The sequence below is a fragment of the Bos javanicus genome, chromosome 26 (genome assembly GCF_032452875.1).
Source record: "Bos javanicus breed banteng chromosome 26, ARS-OSU_banteng_1.0, whole genome shotgun sequence".
Taxonomy (NCBI): domain Eukaryota; kingdom Metazoa; phylum Chordata; class Mammalia; order Artiodactyla; family Bovidae; genus Bos; species Bos javanicus.
In genome coordinates, this window is record NC_083893.1 from 8,201,177 (window position 1) to 8,217,263 (window position 16,087).

Below are 16,087 nucleotides of genomic sequence, written 5' to 3' on the forward strand. Positions count from 1 at the left end.
AAAAAAGAAAAATGGAATTGTCTCATGTAATGCACTGCCCTCTGTGTGCAGGCTGATAAGATGGAAAGAGAATATTTGAATGTCAGGGGAACACGGTTACACAGCATACCTTCCATGACATACACCAGTGACCCCACATCTCCTTCTTTGATGATGCAGCTGTCTTTGCCGTACTCCACTGGGTACATACAATCCACAATCTCTTGGATCTGTGACAGCTCCAAGTTCTTCATAAAGTCATTGTCAAGGATGGCCTCCTTTATGAGATCCTTGGACCTGCGGTAAGAGAGGGAAGATTTACTGGTGCAACTGACAAGCGCTTCCACGATCTGTGAGGTTGAGCAGAGCCAGTGTCAGGCATACATTTTCTTGTTAGGAATCCCAGAATTTCCTGACTGGCCCAAGAGTAATTCCATGGAAGCAGGAAAGACACTGAGAAATTTCCCTTTAAGTAAAGTATCATTAAACGAATATGGGACCAGTAAATAAGCAAAATCACAGAGTTTCTTTTTGCTTCAGGATTTTTTTTAAACCCAAAGACTGTTGGCAAACCAATGGACAAACATCTTAAACTGAAGCTTGAAACTCAGCTAAAGAATGAATGGGAACAAAATACAACAAAATTTTATAGAAGAAACACTATTATTACTATGTTTATAAATGATAAAAGAATATCAGGATGTACTGTGCTGCATACAATTATAGTAAACACAGTATGTTTACTTATTTTTAGGTGCCTCTTCCACCAGATATTATGCTCCCTGGGGGCAGGGACAGTTTGTATTTCTTTTCTCTACTCTATGCCCAGTGTCTACTACAATACCGGTTATATATAGTACAAGTGCTCAAGAAAAAGATGATAAAGAATTGATATTTAATTAGCTGTTCAGAACAGCTGATATACATGTGAAAGTTCTTTATCCATATCTCATGCTTCTTTAGAGAATATTTACCTCTTCAAGCAGCTTACATGGAGGTAACCAGGCGGATAAAATTCTATTGAACAAGTTGTTTTACACAACATAGCTTAAGCGTGGGATTAAACAGGTAGTCTCTAGGAAACATGTTTACAAATTCTCTAATTGGGATTCAGTGGTTCACAGGAAAGTTTTTCAGAACTTGAAAGAGGGTGATCATTTAATTCTCTGGGAAAAGAAATACCAAACAGCTTCCTGGGATATAAAAATCAAAGTAAAGGGAAATGGAGAAATACTGCGTCAAGAGCAGCACAGAGTACCGTCAGAGAAGTCAGAAGCTGGTTGAGACACACATAGAGACCTTAACAACATGGAGGGTAAGAAGCACATCTGGAATTTTATATTAAACATCTTAATCTGAACAGCAGCTGGCTACAAGCCGGTCTTTGTCTTCATTTGCTTAACGAGTGGTTTTCAGGGAAGCAACCTGCAGTGATGAACACTGACTACAGCGTCCGCACTCCCCAGTTCTGGCTGACTTCCACTCTAGACCTCAGTCTAACTGATCCAGCCTTCACGCATTATCTTTTGCAATGATTTGGTTCTGAGTGAATAAAAAGGTGCACATCAAAATGAAAACAATGTAAACTCTATCAACATGAAAAATACACTTAAAAGGGGCTGCTTTGAGGCAATTAAACTCTTCGTGAAGAGTTAATGGCAGGGAATTAATTATTATACTATTTTTAAGTGGAAAAGGAGGAAACAGAATAGTCTTTAGAATATGAAAGCGTGTGTGTGTGTGAAATGCAAAAAAATAGGCTTTCAAGTTATATATATTTGGGTCCCAATCCTAGTCCTGTCATGTATTAAAAGTTAGCAGGTTGTCTTACTTTTCTGAATTTCCATTTTATAAAATGTAAAGTGGTATTTTAAAAATTACCAGCCAGCAACAGGCGCATGAAAAGACACTCAACATTTCTAGTCATTAGGGAAACGCAAATTAAAACCACAATAGACATCACTCCATGCCTATTAGAATAGCCATCACACACAGGAAAAAGAGAAATAACAAATGGTGGTTGGGAACCCTTATAAAATGTTGGTGGAAATGTAAATTGTTACTGCCACCATGAAAAACAGTGTGGTGATTCCTCAAAAAATTAAAAACTAGAACTACCATATGATCTAGTCATTCTACTTCTGTGAATATACCCAAAGGAAGTGAAAACAATAACTGGAAAAAAATCTGAATTACCATGCTCATAGTAAAATTATTCACAATAGCCAAGACATGAAAACAACCTAAGCATCCCCAATAGATGAATGGATAAAGAAGCTGTGATGTGTGTCTATCTGGATCTAGATATAGATATATAGATATACAATAGTATATTATTCAGCCATAAAAATGAGAAAATCCTAACATTCCTAAAAACACAGATGAATCTTGAAGGCATTTTTCTAAGTGAAATATATCAGAGAAAGACAAATACTGTATGACTTCACTTTATGTGGAGTCTAATTAAAAAAAAAAAAAAAACGCATCGAAAAAAAGGGTTCAGATTTGTGGTCACCAGAGGTGGTGTTGGGAGGGAGGAGGAGGAAGAATTTGAGAAAGGTGATCAAAATGCATAAGCTTCCAGCCATAAGATAAATACTAATATAAAATAATGACTATAGATACCATTACCATATGGTACATAGGAAAATTAATAGAGTAGATCCTAAGAGTTATCACCACAAGGAATTTTTTTTTTATTTTATCTACATGAAATGATGAATGTTAACTAAACACTGTGATAATCATTTCCCATTATATGTAAATCAAACCATCATGCTGTACACTTTAAATATATATACTGATGTATGTCAGTTATTTCTCAATAAAACTGAAAAGATATATGAAGATTGGTAAAAAGATAATGTTACTTTCAGTAAATGTTGGGTGAAAAGGTGGTGGTAGTAACTGCAGTTGCAGTAACAGGAAGTAGTAACAGAGTGTGCGGTCATGACTTAGAACAGTATCAAAAGGAAATAAATGTTGGCATTGGTTGCCTTTGGTGACAGAATTATATTTTTTCCTTCATTTTTTCTCTAAAATTTTCTAGAACGGGCATGCTTTTCGAAAGATAAAAATCTACTGCTTGTTTCAATAATGACTTAGATACTTAATATTGCTGCTGCTGCTGCTAAGTCGCTTCAGTCATGTCCGACTCTGTGCGACCCCATAGATGGCCTCCTACCAGGACAGGCTCCTCTGTCCCTGGGATTTTCCAGGCAAGAGTACTGGAGTGGGGTGCCATTGCCTTCTCTGAGATACTTAATACTGGTCAACTGTTATTGGTATAATCAATATTACTCTTTACAATAGATTCTCTTTCACATGGCCTGTGTCTAAAAAACTAATGGCAGGAATTTTCACTTCATGAACAGATGGTGATGAATGGCCAGAATAGAGCTTCAGAATAGAGTCTATTTAAAAAGTCCTGTTTGTGAGAATTTTACTTTAATTTGCCAGAACTATTTAACTGTATGTTTCCTTCAAAGTCCTTTTTTTTTTTAATTTTTTCTTCCTAAAATCTTATTTCTCCTGAGGCAGAGAGTTGTTTCCATTGAATGTTCAATATAAGATGCAAAACTCTGTCCCCATCTATGATTTTCATTAGCTCTCCCTTCTTAATTATCTTCACCATTCCTGACCTCAAGGTCAAGAACCCACAGCAACTGCATAGTGACTCCTGAGATCTACTGTTCTAGGACTGCTTCTCCAAATAACAGGACTTATTTGATCTTTAAGAAATTAATTTTAATCAAACTGCATAATATTCTCTTTATTAAAAATTCCTTTATTTTCCTTGAGTCAGAGTGTAAGATCACCAGTGGGTTCATATTTTTTAATATAATAAAGACTAAAGACTAGATATTATCAATCCCAGAGTCCCAACTTGTTTAACTACAGATGGTATCTTATCCTTTGGGAAATAATAATAGTGGTCCATTAAAATCTAAGCCCTAGAAATGCTTCAAGATTAAAAATAAAGCCTTCTTCCAAGAAAATAATTAGTTACATCCAAAGATGACTAAAGAAAGCCACTTTCTTTCTACTCATAAACAGTACAATTAACCTGCTTCATAAAGACATCAGGAAAGATGACACAACTTAGTCTTACAGAATCCCTTAGAATTATTCGAATTTTCCAAGTGCTTACCAAAAACTGGAGGGGAGGAAAGGAATTTCAGGACGTGCTTGCTTTTCCAACTTAATTTTAAGTGGAGAACATTCAATCTCCCTGAAGAAACTAACCAGAGGCTTTCGCCTTTGCCTTTGCAGTACTTTAAAATAAACTGAGAAATATAGGACCTGTGTCTTATCATTTATCCATTTATCCCTTCATAGAGGTATTGCCCAACGACATTTGCCTCTGAAATATCCCAAATAATCCCTCTCTGCCTTCGCAGAGTGGTGTATCTCAAAGATGTTCTTGTCAGTGAGCAATGCTCAAAGCCCTGCCTCTTCAGGTAATTTTCCTTTAAGTCCTTTCCCACTGAAGGCTTGAAACCTTAGGGCAACTCTCATTGGTCTCCACTTGCTTCAACACTGTAAGCCATAATCAATCCGAGCCTGCACCTAACTCTTCTTGGAACCTTTTTCTTTCCCTGAAGAAGCAGTCTAACACACTCATTGTAACTAACATGTGATGTTGCATGTGGGATCAGCTGAGCTGTGTTATCAGTGTGGGAGCTGAGGAAAGCTGCTATCGCAAGTTCCAGAAGGTGACTATCTGCCCTAACCCCAAGAATATATCTTAACAACATTTTGCAAGAATTCAGCAGCCTGACCTGAAAGGCGAAAGAAGCAAATACAAAGATCTTGATTTTTTTTTTAATCCTTCATGTCTGCTTCTGTGTACAAATAATCTATTTCTTTTTTTAAAAAAAAGCTCTTTCTTCCACACTCAAAATTTGTGACTTTTTCAATCCAAACAACCATAAAAGTAACTTGGTTATTTCAAGCTGGCCCTATTGATTTCTCATCATCAAATTGTCAGCCTCTGAAATATTGGCTTTATATAATAGTGTGCTGTTAAATGCACTCTCCAGGGAGAAAAAAAAGCCCTGGTTTGTAGTGTTTGCCAATTTCCATGGTATAAATACTCCCACCATAGCCAATTTCAAGCTACTAATGCAAAGTCAGCCTGCTTGCAAAATTCCTGAAAATTTAACAAGCAGTTCTTATATGAGCCAGTCTGTTGGCTGCAACACATCAGATATAGATTCTTTTCCTAACACCCTAAGAATTTAGTGTGCCTTCATTTATAAATGCTAAAACTAACATGATGATCCTTTCCTTCCTTAAAGATTTCATTAGATGGTATAATATCCCCAGATAACCTTTGCCAGGATTAGCAACAGGTCTTCCAGATTTTCAAAGTTTAAGAAAATGAATTAGAAAGCCCACTTCCCCATTTATTTACTGCAGAGAAAATTCCCAAATATACACAAAGGCTAATTGTCTTTCTACACAACTTTAGATAAAGTGGGCAATCTGAGGTATGCATAGGGAAATATAACCTACCTCTCTAACAAGAGAGATAGCATTATTCACTACAGATAAACAGAGCCTCATTAGTTTTCTAAACAGGAAAGGATATTCTATATTGTGGATATCATGTAGGAGGCTTGCAATATCCATAGAGCACTAGTGTTATGTCAGATAGTGTGGAAGGTTGTTTCAGAACAAGTTGTCAGGAAGGCTTCTCAAAGCTGAGGACTGCATCATAGAATCCACAGAGAAGAGCATCCTGGGTAGAAGGAAAAACAAATACGAAGGTTCAAAGACTGGAAGGAACTTGATCTATCCAATCAATATTCAGTAAGGAGACCTATGAGGCTGAAGCACAGAGTGAGCTAGAAGAAAAGGAAAAGGAGAATAAGATTGCAAAGGCAGGCAGGAATCCGGTCTCACAGGGCCTTGAAGGCAGTGATACAGAGTTTTACTTCATTCTAAAGCCTTAGGGATACAGTGAAGCGTTGATGATAAGAAGAGGTAGGACTTACAGGTAATATATCTGGCATAAGGAATACATAATGTAAATTTACTTTTTTATTGGAATATAGCTGCTTTACAATGTCATGTTAGTTTCTGCTGTACAACGAAGTGAATCAGCCACACATATACACATATCCCCACTCCTTTAGTTTCCTTCCCATTTAGGTCACCACAGTGCATTCAGTGGAGTTCCCTCTGCAATACAGTCAGTTTTCATTAGTGATCTGTTTTACACATAGTAGTATATATATGTTATCCCAATCTCCCAATCCATCCTGCCCTCCCTTTCCCGCCTAGCTATCTGTATGTTTGTTCTCTATGTGGATGAACTTATTTGCAAAACAGAGATAAGTTTAGTTTAAATTGCTACTGAGTTCCTAGAAGCTTTATGTCATGTGTTTCATCAATTAACAGATATTTAAAGTATAATGCATTATCCTGATAATAAGGAGCTCTTATGACTGAAACTCCTGGAAACCATTGTCACACAACACCTATACTTAGCTATATTTCAAAACACTAATTCTCAGGCAACTTTTACATATAAGAAGAGAATGAGATCTCATCTCCAATTTCAAGCTATGTCCAAAGGTCTAAAAGATATGCACTCTTCCTTCACAGTCCCACTGAACACAAACCAAGCAGCTGTAAATATGCCCCAAACATGGCCAGAAATGTGAGAATCAAATCAATATCTGATGCCTTCATTTGATGAAGACTTCTAGGCACTTAAAAAATAGTTAAAATTATTACTAAGAATGAATATCAGCAAAAGCAATTTTAAAATATTTTACAAAGATTCTATAATCAGCTTTATACAGAAGAACAGTACAAAAATGATCTTTACGGCCCAGATAATCACAATGATGTGATCACTCACCTAGAGCCAGACATCCTGAAATGTAAAGTCAAGCAGGCCTTAGGAAGAATCACTACTCTAGTAGTGGGGGCGATGGAATTCCAGTTGAGCTATTTCAAGTCCTAAAAGATGATGCTGTGAAAGTGCAGCACTCAATATGTCAGCAAATTTGGAAAACTCAGCAGTGGCCACAGGTCTGGAAAAGATCAGTTTTCATTCCAATCCCTAAGAAAGGCAATGCCAAGGAATGCTCTAATTACTGCACAATTTCACTCATCTCACACGCTAGTAAAGTAATGCTCAAAATTCTCCAAGCTAGGCTTCAGCAATACGTGAACCATGGATTTCCATATGTTCAAACTGGTTTCAGAAAAGGCAGAGGAACCACAGATCAAATTGCCAACATCCTCTGGATCATCGAAAAAGCAAGAGAGCTCCAGAAAACATCTATTTCTACTTTATTGACTATGCCAAAGCCTTTGACTGTGTGGATCACAATAAACTGTGGAAAATTCTGAAAGAGATGGGAATACCAGACCACCTAACCTGCCTCTTGAGAAACCTATATACAGGTCAGGAAGAAACAGTTAGAACTGGACATGGAGCAACAGACTGGTTCCAAATAGGAAAAGGAGTACGTCAAGGCTATATATTGTCACCCTGCTTATTTAACTTATATGCAGAGTACATCATGAGAAACGCTGGGCTGGAAGAAGCATAAGCTGGAATCAAGATTGCCGGGAGAAATATCAATAACCTCAGATATGCAGATGACACCACCCTTATGGCAGAAAGTGAAGAAGAACTAAAGAGCCTCGTGATGTAAGTGAAAAAGGAGAGTGAAAAAGTTGGCTTAAAGCTCAACATTCAGAAAACTAAGATCATGGTATCCAATCCCATCATTTCATGGCAAATAGATGGGGAAACAATGGAAACAGTGTCAGACTTTATTTTTCTGGGCTCCAAAATCACTGCAGGTGGGACTGCAGCCACGAAATTAAAAGACGCTTATTCCTTGGAAGGAAAGTTATGACCAACCTAGACAGCATGTTCAAAAGCAGAGACATTACTTTGTCCACAAAGGTCCATCTAGTCAAGGCTATGGTTTTTCCAGTGGTCATGTATGGATGTGAGAGTTGAACTATAAAGAAAGCTGAGTGCCGAAGAATTGATGCTTTTGAACTGTGGTGTTGAAGAAGACTCTTGAGAATCCCTTGGACTGCAAGGAGATCCAGCCAGTCCATCCCAAGGGATATCAGTCCTGGGTGTTCATTGGAAGGACTGATGTTGAAACTGAAACTCCAATACTTTGGCCACCTGATATGAAAAGCTGACCCATTTGAAAAGACTCTGCTGCTGGGAAAGATTGAAGGCCAGGGGAGAAGCAGACGACAGGAGATGAGATGGTTGGATGGCATCACCGACTCAATGGACATGAGTTTGGGTAAACTGCGGTAGTTGGTGATGGACAGGGAGGCCTGGCATGCTGCGGTTCATGGGGTCACAAAGAGTCGGACACAACTGAGAGACTGAACTGAACTGATAATCAACTTTTGACTGATAAAAAGCACTCACTAAATATTTTTAGCGCTTCAAGGTCAGTATTAGGCTCACATGTCAGAAGAAGCTTAAATGCACTTTCCTGGTCCTTGATCTACAGTAAAGTATATTCAGTTGGTAGGTCAGAAGTCCAAACGTCAACTGTAATTCACAGTTCTTTTACTCAGATATAGTCATTGTGCTGCTGCTGCTGCTGCTAAGTCGCTTCAGTCATGTCCAACTCTGTGCGACCCCATAGATGGCAGCCCACCAGGCTCCCCCGTCCCTGGGATTCTCCAGGCAAGAACATTGGAGTGGGTTGCCATTTCCCTAGGGTGCCTTAAAAGCATCTAATTCCAGGAGTCACTGTGGGAAGATATCTCCATCTATATACTGTGAAATATTCAATGAATCATCTAGAAGCGAGAAAACTCCTGGAGTAGTCCTCTCACCGCCTCAACTGTTGAGATTCTGCCCAAACAGTAAATCCTATTTCTAGCCTAACAGCTTTCTTGAATGAACTCTGTAGGTATAGAGCTAAGAAATATCAACCAGCTCACATTTTTAAAGACAAAATTCAATCCTAAAAAGCTATGGGCCAATTGAGATATTTCCTCAAAACTGAAAATCAGTTTTCAACAAGTTTCAGACTAAATTTTCACATCAAGCAACTCTGCCATAGCTATCCCAATCTTATCACAAAACAGTCATGAAGAAATCAAGACTATTTGCAGCATTCATATCTATAATCAGCATACGATACAAAACATTGGAAACACTGGGCCAAAATATTATGATAGCAATGTAGTTCCTAAGTGGCCAATGATATTAATCTTCTATTAAATGCATCCCAAATAATTTCAAGTTGCCATTTCTATTTTTTTTAATAGTTCTAAAGTAGATCAGTATCCACTTGAAATTTAGATATTGTAACTCTAAACAAAAATAATGATTTGGGTCAAGGTGAAAAGTGGTTGACCCATAAGATATTTGTTTGCTGATTTATCACTTACGGCTTATTCTTTTGAACTGATACTCATTCTTATTGACTAGGAATGATGCTAAGTAGCTCTTGAAATCACTAGTTAGATGTTAACAGATGGAGCAAACTTGTACTAATTAAAGGAAAAAAAATGTATTGCTCTTTGTAGGTATTCATCAACTTCCAAAAAAATCAATATTAAAATCTCCCTTTCAACTACTGCAGTCATTCAGTGCTCCAGAGAGGCATATAGCAGCTACTTCACACTAGTGAGCCTCACTCAAAATAGAGCAGTCTCCAAAAGAGCCCAGCTCAAACTCCTGTTCTGTAGTTCCCCTTTCATACCACTGAGGAAGAACCATGGGGTTTCACAGAAGAATTGCAAAGTGCTTTCCATGAGAATAACGATCATAAGAATTTCGGAAGAATGAGACCACACACATTCCATTCCAAAATATAAGAACCATGGGGCTGGATCGTCTATGATTAACTCTACTTTTGAAGTTAGAGATCTAAACTGCAAAACAAAAACAGAGCAATGATGGGGAAGAAAACATTTGGCATATATTTACATGTCCAATTTCAACTCAACATGTCAAAGCAATTTCTTTCTTATCTTTCAGTACACACACACAGCTGAGATCTCTTGGCATTTACTTGCTCACAACAAGGTCAGCATGGTCACACAATGAACATCCATTAAGTTCCTCATCACCCAGGGTGACCCTGCCTGCAGGGCACAGAGTGGGAGCCATGATGTTCTGTCTAGTCCTTTGAAACCCAACAGCTCACGTCATCGCCATGTGTTATGTGCTGTCATTTCAATTACTGCAAAGGCTTGACTTTAAAATCGATCATTAAAGACATCATTTCAGAAAAATTATCTTATTTAGTTGCTTCTCAGAGTTAATCTCTGAGATAAATTACCTAACATTTTAAATTACCTTACATTTATCTGGATTCAGCAGCAGGAAAATAACATGTTTTGCTACCAACCCCCCTACACCCCAAATGCACACTTCCTCTTGGCTGAAAATTATGACATGGGTCATTCATTATTTCCTCTGGTGATGCTTCCAGAAAATGAGAGCCAAATTTAGCTTGCTACACTGACCTACAGGTCGTAAGGAGGCAGATCATCTACTTTGATGAACTTGGTTCGATTTCTTATCCAAACAGCTGTTTACATTGGGCTTTAATACATTAAGAAAGTGAAAGTGGCTCAGTTGTGTGTGACTCTTTGTGACCCAATGGACTCTACAGCCCATGAAATTCTCCAGGCCAGAATACTGGAGTGGATAACCTTTCCCTTCTCCAGGGGAATCTTCCCAACCCAGGGATTGAACCCAGGTCTCCCACATTGCATGTGGATTCCTTACCAGCAAACTTGTACTGCAACCCAAGAATACTGGAGTGGGTAGCATATCCCTTCAGCAGATCTTCCTGACCCAGGAATAGAACCGAGGTCTCCTGCATTGCAGGCGGATGCTTTACCAACTGAGATATCAGGGAATTAATACATCAGAATACATTCAATACATTACATTTTGACTCTGCCTGAAGGGAGATGGCATATATACTGAGATTTTTTTTTAAATAATTAAAATTTAAAAACCAAACAATCATGCTACTTATGAAAGCTCTGAAGTTTCAAGGCTTCTTAACCAAAGTGAAAAAATTAACCAATAAAGACAGCAAAAGTCATCATCATAATAGTAGTACTAATACTACTACAACTAATATTTATTAAGGAGTTACTCCATGTACTGCAATGAAAAGCAACCCCTCATGTAAGTCTCACAATGACTTGATAAGTTTACCATCACAGAACCAAGGCTCAGAGCATATAACCTGTCCAATGTTGCACAGCGAGTACTGACGGGTAGATACAGGGTTTAAACATAAACCCATTTGACTTAAACCCAAGCCACCCTCTACTAAATCACTTCTAGGAACACAATACTTAACTTTATTCACAATTTGAATAAACTATCACAATTATAAAATCCAAAAGCAAATATTCTTCTTACTTACCACTAATACTGCTAAAGTAAAAATGCTGTGCTTGGACAGTATGATCTTTTACCTTCAGAAAGCATTTCATGCTTTCAAAACAATTCCACATCTAACATTTCATTCTATGATTGCCAAAAACCTATGCAAAAGGTAGGACAGATGTTACTACTATTCCGATTTGACACATAAAAAAACAAAGTCACCAATGGTTGTTGTTCATTATTCAGTTACTAAGTTGTGTCCGACTCTTTGTCACCCTATGGACTGCAGCATGCCAGGCTTCCATGTCCATCGCTATCTCTCGGAATTTGCTCAAACTCTGTCCATCAAGTCCGTGATGCCAACATCTTCTGTTCCCCCCTTCTCCTCCTGCCCTCAATCTTTCCCAGTATCAGGGTCTTTTCAGTGAGTTGGCTCTTCACATCAGATGGCCAAAGCCTTGGAGCTTCAGCTTCAGCATGAGTCTTCTAATGAACATTCAGGGTTGATTTCCTTTAGGATTGACCCATTGGATCCCCTTGCAGTCCAAGGGACTCAGTTTAAGTAAGAGATTAAAGCAGAACTCGGATCTCCTGACTGCGAGCCTGAAATAAACACTGTTCAAACCCTCCTTCATTACACGCCCTTTCATGTTCTCTCTGTGTCTCTTGATGCCTTTCTTCTCTTTGTGTCTCTGTCACTTTGCCTCTGTCTCTCACTCTCTCTGTCTTCCGTATCCCTTTGGCCATTTTAATCTTTAAACTCTCTTGGACAAAGACTCAACAAATCCACTGAAGCAGTATCAGCAGGGAACTCTGGCCATTTGACAATAATTCTATAGTTTAAAAAATTCTGTGATGGTTCATTCAGAGAGATTCCCTTTCTGATCTAATTCATTCTTCACATTACAGAAGTTTGAGCATGTCTCGTGGCTTTTACAGACAGATATATTCTCATACAGAAACACCTCTTGAATTCAGCAATGTAACTCAACTTATTCTGATTTTAGTGTTCACACATTTGTTCTCTCCTCTCTGTCTTGAGCATATCTCCTTTCCTTTCTACAAACCCTGCCTCAGATGGATTTGATATATAAATATGGAGGGGGAAAAGCATTAAAAAAATTTACTATTACTTCAGGCGAGTGTCTGCATTTGAATTCAAAACAATAAAGGAAGCTCTCTTTATGCTTATAAGATAAAAAATACAATATTCCAAGAAAATCTCAAAGTCACTCATTTGTAATTAATGTAACTAATGATATGTAATATACATATATTTGAGAAGCCTGAATATAAGAATCTAAACAGCAAATGCTTTCTATGTAAGTATTGATAGTCCTATGAGAAAAATCTAAAATATAAAAAATTTATAAACTTAATAATATGTTAGTATAATGGTTCACATACTGTAATCCAATAAGGTAGCTACCTTAAATTTTTACTGAAGAAGTTAGAGAGGGTATGAAAAAAGGGAGAAAGGGAAGAAGAAAGAGAAATAAATGTGATTTTATAACTTGAATTCACTGTCATCTTATACCATGCTGCCCTTTAATGCTCTGTCCCTTACAGTCACAGCTAATATTTATTGTATTTCCAACACAACAAATCTAGGTTCAAATTCAGCCACTGCATATAAATACAAGCAAAAGTGATTGATGGGTTTAAAATACAACAATAATTACCCACGAAGTGATGTAAAAAGTGACCTGGAGTTGCTGCTGACATGAATGCTATATTTATGGAAGTAAACCACACCTACAAATCTGCAAGATCAATCTTAAAATGTAACTGTTGTGAAATAAGGTCACAACCATCAGCAAGAGAAAGACAGAAGAAACAGAGAAACCATAAAGAGGTTTAGGCAGGCCGTGAAGCCAAGGAGATGAATATAATAAATAAATGCCAAAGACATGGGGTTCATAACAAAAGTGCACCTGAATTGCAAACAACATATTTGCAGGAATGTGACTTAACACTGTACGGATGCTTCAAGTCATGCAGAGGGGGAACTCAAAGAGCTTTGCCAGTTCAAGGTTCCAGAAGTCAGAGCTGGGCTACTGAGGTTGTAGGGAGGGAGAAGAGGGGAGAGCTGGTCCCTGAGGTTGTGGGACACTGAGTAAAAGTGGGGGCTAGAGATAAATAGCTTAAACAATGTAAGCCAAAGGCAGTTCAGGCAGAATAAAGCCCAAGACAATGGCTCTTCAAGCTGCAGCTAAGAGATGGGACAAAAGGATTCAGAGGACCAATAGGAGGTTGTGTTTCCAGAATATTTCTGTAATCTTGGCTCCCAGAATCTCAGGGTGCTCCTTCCTGGAGTGATTGGGTTATAACTCACTCACAAATATAAATGTGCTTTAAAAGGTGCAGGGACTGTTGGGCAAATATTTTGTATACAGAGCTTGCATGGTTTCCACATTTTTGTCAACCTCTAGAATGAATGAGGAAAGCTGGCAATAGGACAAAAAAATATGAAGAGCAGGAGGTGAGCCATGATGATGCTCTAACTTTACTTGTGGACAGATTTGAGCTATACAGAGAGCTCCCAGGAGAGTCTTCTGAGTCTTTATCTTTGCAGTCCTTTTGGACACGTTCTCTCACCTTACCTTCCCAATAAAAACTTCCAGAAATGAATTACTCATGCTAGCTAGAAAACTGTTTGATCTTACACTTAAGTTCCATCCCATATCCTTCTTCAAAACCAGGCTGATCCAACTATTCACAATTGCCAAGACACAGAAACCACCCAAACATTCATTGACAGATGAATGGGTAAAGAAGATGTGGTATGTATATATAATGGGATAATACTCAGCCATAAAAAAGTGAAATAATGCCATTTGTGGCAACATGGATGCAACTAGAGATAATCTTACTAAGTGCAGTAAGTCAGAAAGGGAAAGAGAAATACTGAATGGCATCACTTATATGTGGGATATATAATGATACAAATTAACCTATCAATGAAAAGAAACAGATTCATGGACAGAGAACAGACTGGTGGTTGCCCAGGTACAGGCGGTTGGGGAAGCGATAGAGTGGGAGTTTGGGGTTAGCAAAGGTGAGCTTTTACAGAGAGAATGGATAAACAGCAAGACCCTATTGTATAGCACCGACAACTGTATTCTCTATCATATGATAATCATAATAGAAAATATTTGAAAGAGTTGATTTACAATGTTAATTTCTGATGTATAGCAAACTGAATCACTTTTAGGTATGTATTATCAGTTTTATGTGTGTATGTGTGTATAACTGAACCACTTTGCTGTACAGTAGAAACTAACACAATATTCTAAGTCAACTACATTCCAATTTAAAAATTGATAAAATAAAAAAAATAGAAAGCATGTCTTTTACATAATCATGAAGAGGAGGAAGTTTTTTTAAAGGAATTATACACTGAAAATGTGATTGATTTGTCTGATCAGCAGTGATTCCATACTTAACTGGGATGTTATATTTGAATAATTCTTGTAAGTATATCTTCTGTGCAAATATACTTTTGATGGTTAATAAATGTTACTAGTCACTGCATTTTCAAGATAAAAAAAGACCATCCTGCTCCAGCTGTACATCTACTAGCTGCTCTAGCAGTCTGTTCAGCCTGACCCTTACACCATTCATTCATTCTTTCCATCAGCAATCATTTCTTGCGTGCTTCCTATACAACATGAGTACACATGAGAAAATGAAACACAGCTCACATTCTAGTAGGAGAAGACAGACAACATACAGGTAAACCAACAAATAACACCTGTTAAAACAGAGAAAATATTTGCTGCTGCTGCTGCTGCTGCTAAGTCGCTTCAGTCGTGTCCGACTCTGTGTGACCCCATAGATGGCAGCCCACCAGGCTCCCCCGTCCCTGGGATTCTCCAGGCAAGAACACTGGAGTGGGTTGCCATTTCCTTCTCCAATGCATGAAAGTGAAAAGTGAAAGCGAAGTCGCTCAGTCGTGTCCAACTCTTTGCAACCCCATGGACTGTAGCCTACCAGGCTCCTCCATCCATGGGATTTTCCAGGCAAGAGTACTGGAGTGGGGTGCCATTGCCTTCTCCAGAGAAAATATTTGGAGGGTTACAAAATGGATGCTGAGTAGAGAATCAAGAAAAAGATCCATTTGGAATCTGAAATGAAGACCTGTCTGAAAATATGTATTCTGAGATTGAAGGATGAGATAAACCATCCCATAGGAGATCTAAGAGAAGGGAATTCAAAGCAGGAGAAACAGAATGTTTTCAGGCTCAATTTAGAAATGGCAGAGTCTTTTGATGTAGGGAAAGGATGGCTGGAGATGAATTAGGCGATTGGAGCAGGGACATGCCATTGCAGACTGTGGGAGAGAACTGGACTCCTAGTGAAATGGAAAGCTATTCACGGGTGAAACAAGGATGGTGAATGACATTGTCTGACTTATGTTTGCAAAGGACCACTTAGGATTTCAGTGAAGAAACTGAAGCAGTTTCAAGTGGAAGAAGAAGGGAAAGACAGCTCGGAAAAGATGTTGTTGCACTAATCTCACACAAGACATGGGATGGCTGAGGTGAAGAGGTTGACAGTAGAGATGGGCAGAAATGTGAATGAATTGGAAATATATTTTGCAAGTGAAAGTTATGGGACTTACTGGTAGAGTGAATGTGAAGAGGTGGAAAAGGGAACAGTCACAGGTTTCCCGCTTAAGCAACTGAATGTTTACTGAGATGGGCTGAAGTAGAAGCCCAAATTGTAGAAGTTACAAGT

At 38.2% G+C, this 16,087-nt stretch overlaps 1 protein-coding gene across 2 annotated transcripts in view; it reads right to left on the reverse strand.

Moving 5' to 3' along the window:
• The window catches only part of PRKG1 (protein kinase cGMP-dependent 1), a 1,413,309-nt gene that overhangs the window by 1,233,830 nt on the left and 163,392 nt on the right, over positions 1-16,087 (reverse strand). For both annotated transcript variants that reach the window (XM_061402665.1, XM_061402664.1), the window contains exon 2: positions 110-276. In XM_061402665.1, coding sequence (XP_061258649.1) covers positions 110-276 — 167 coding nt within the window. The remainder of the gene's footprint in view (positions 1-109; positions 277-16,087) is intronic.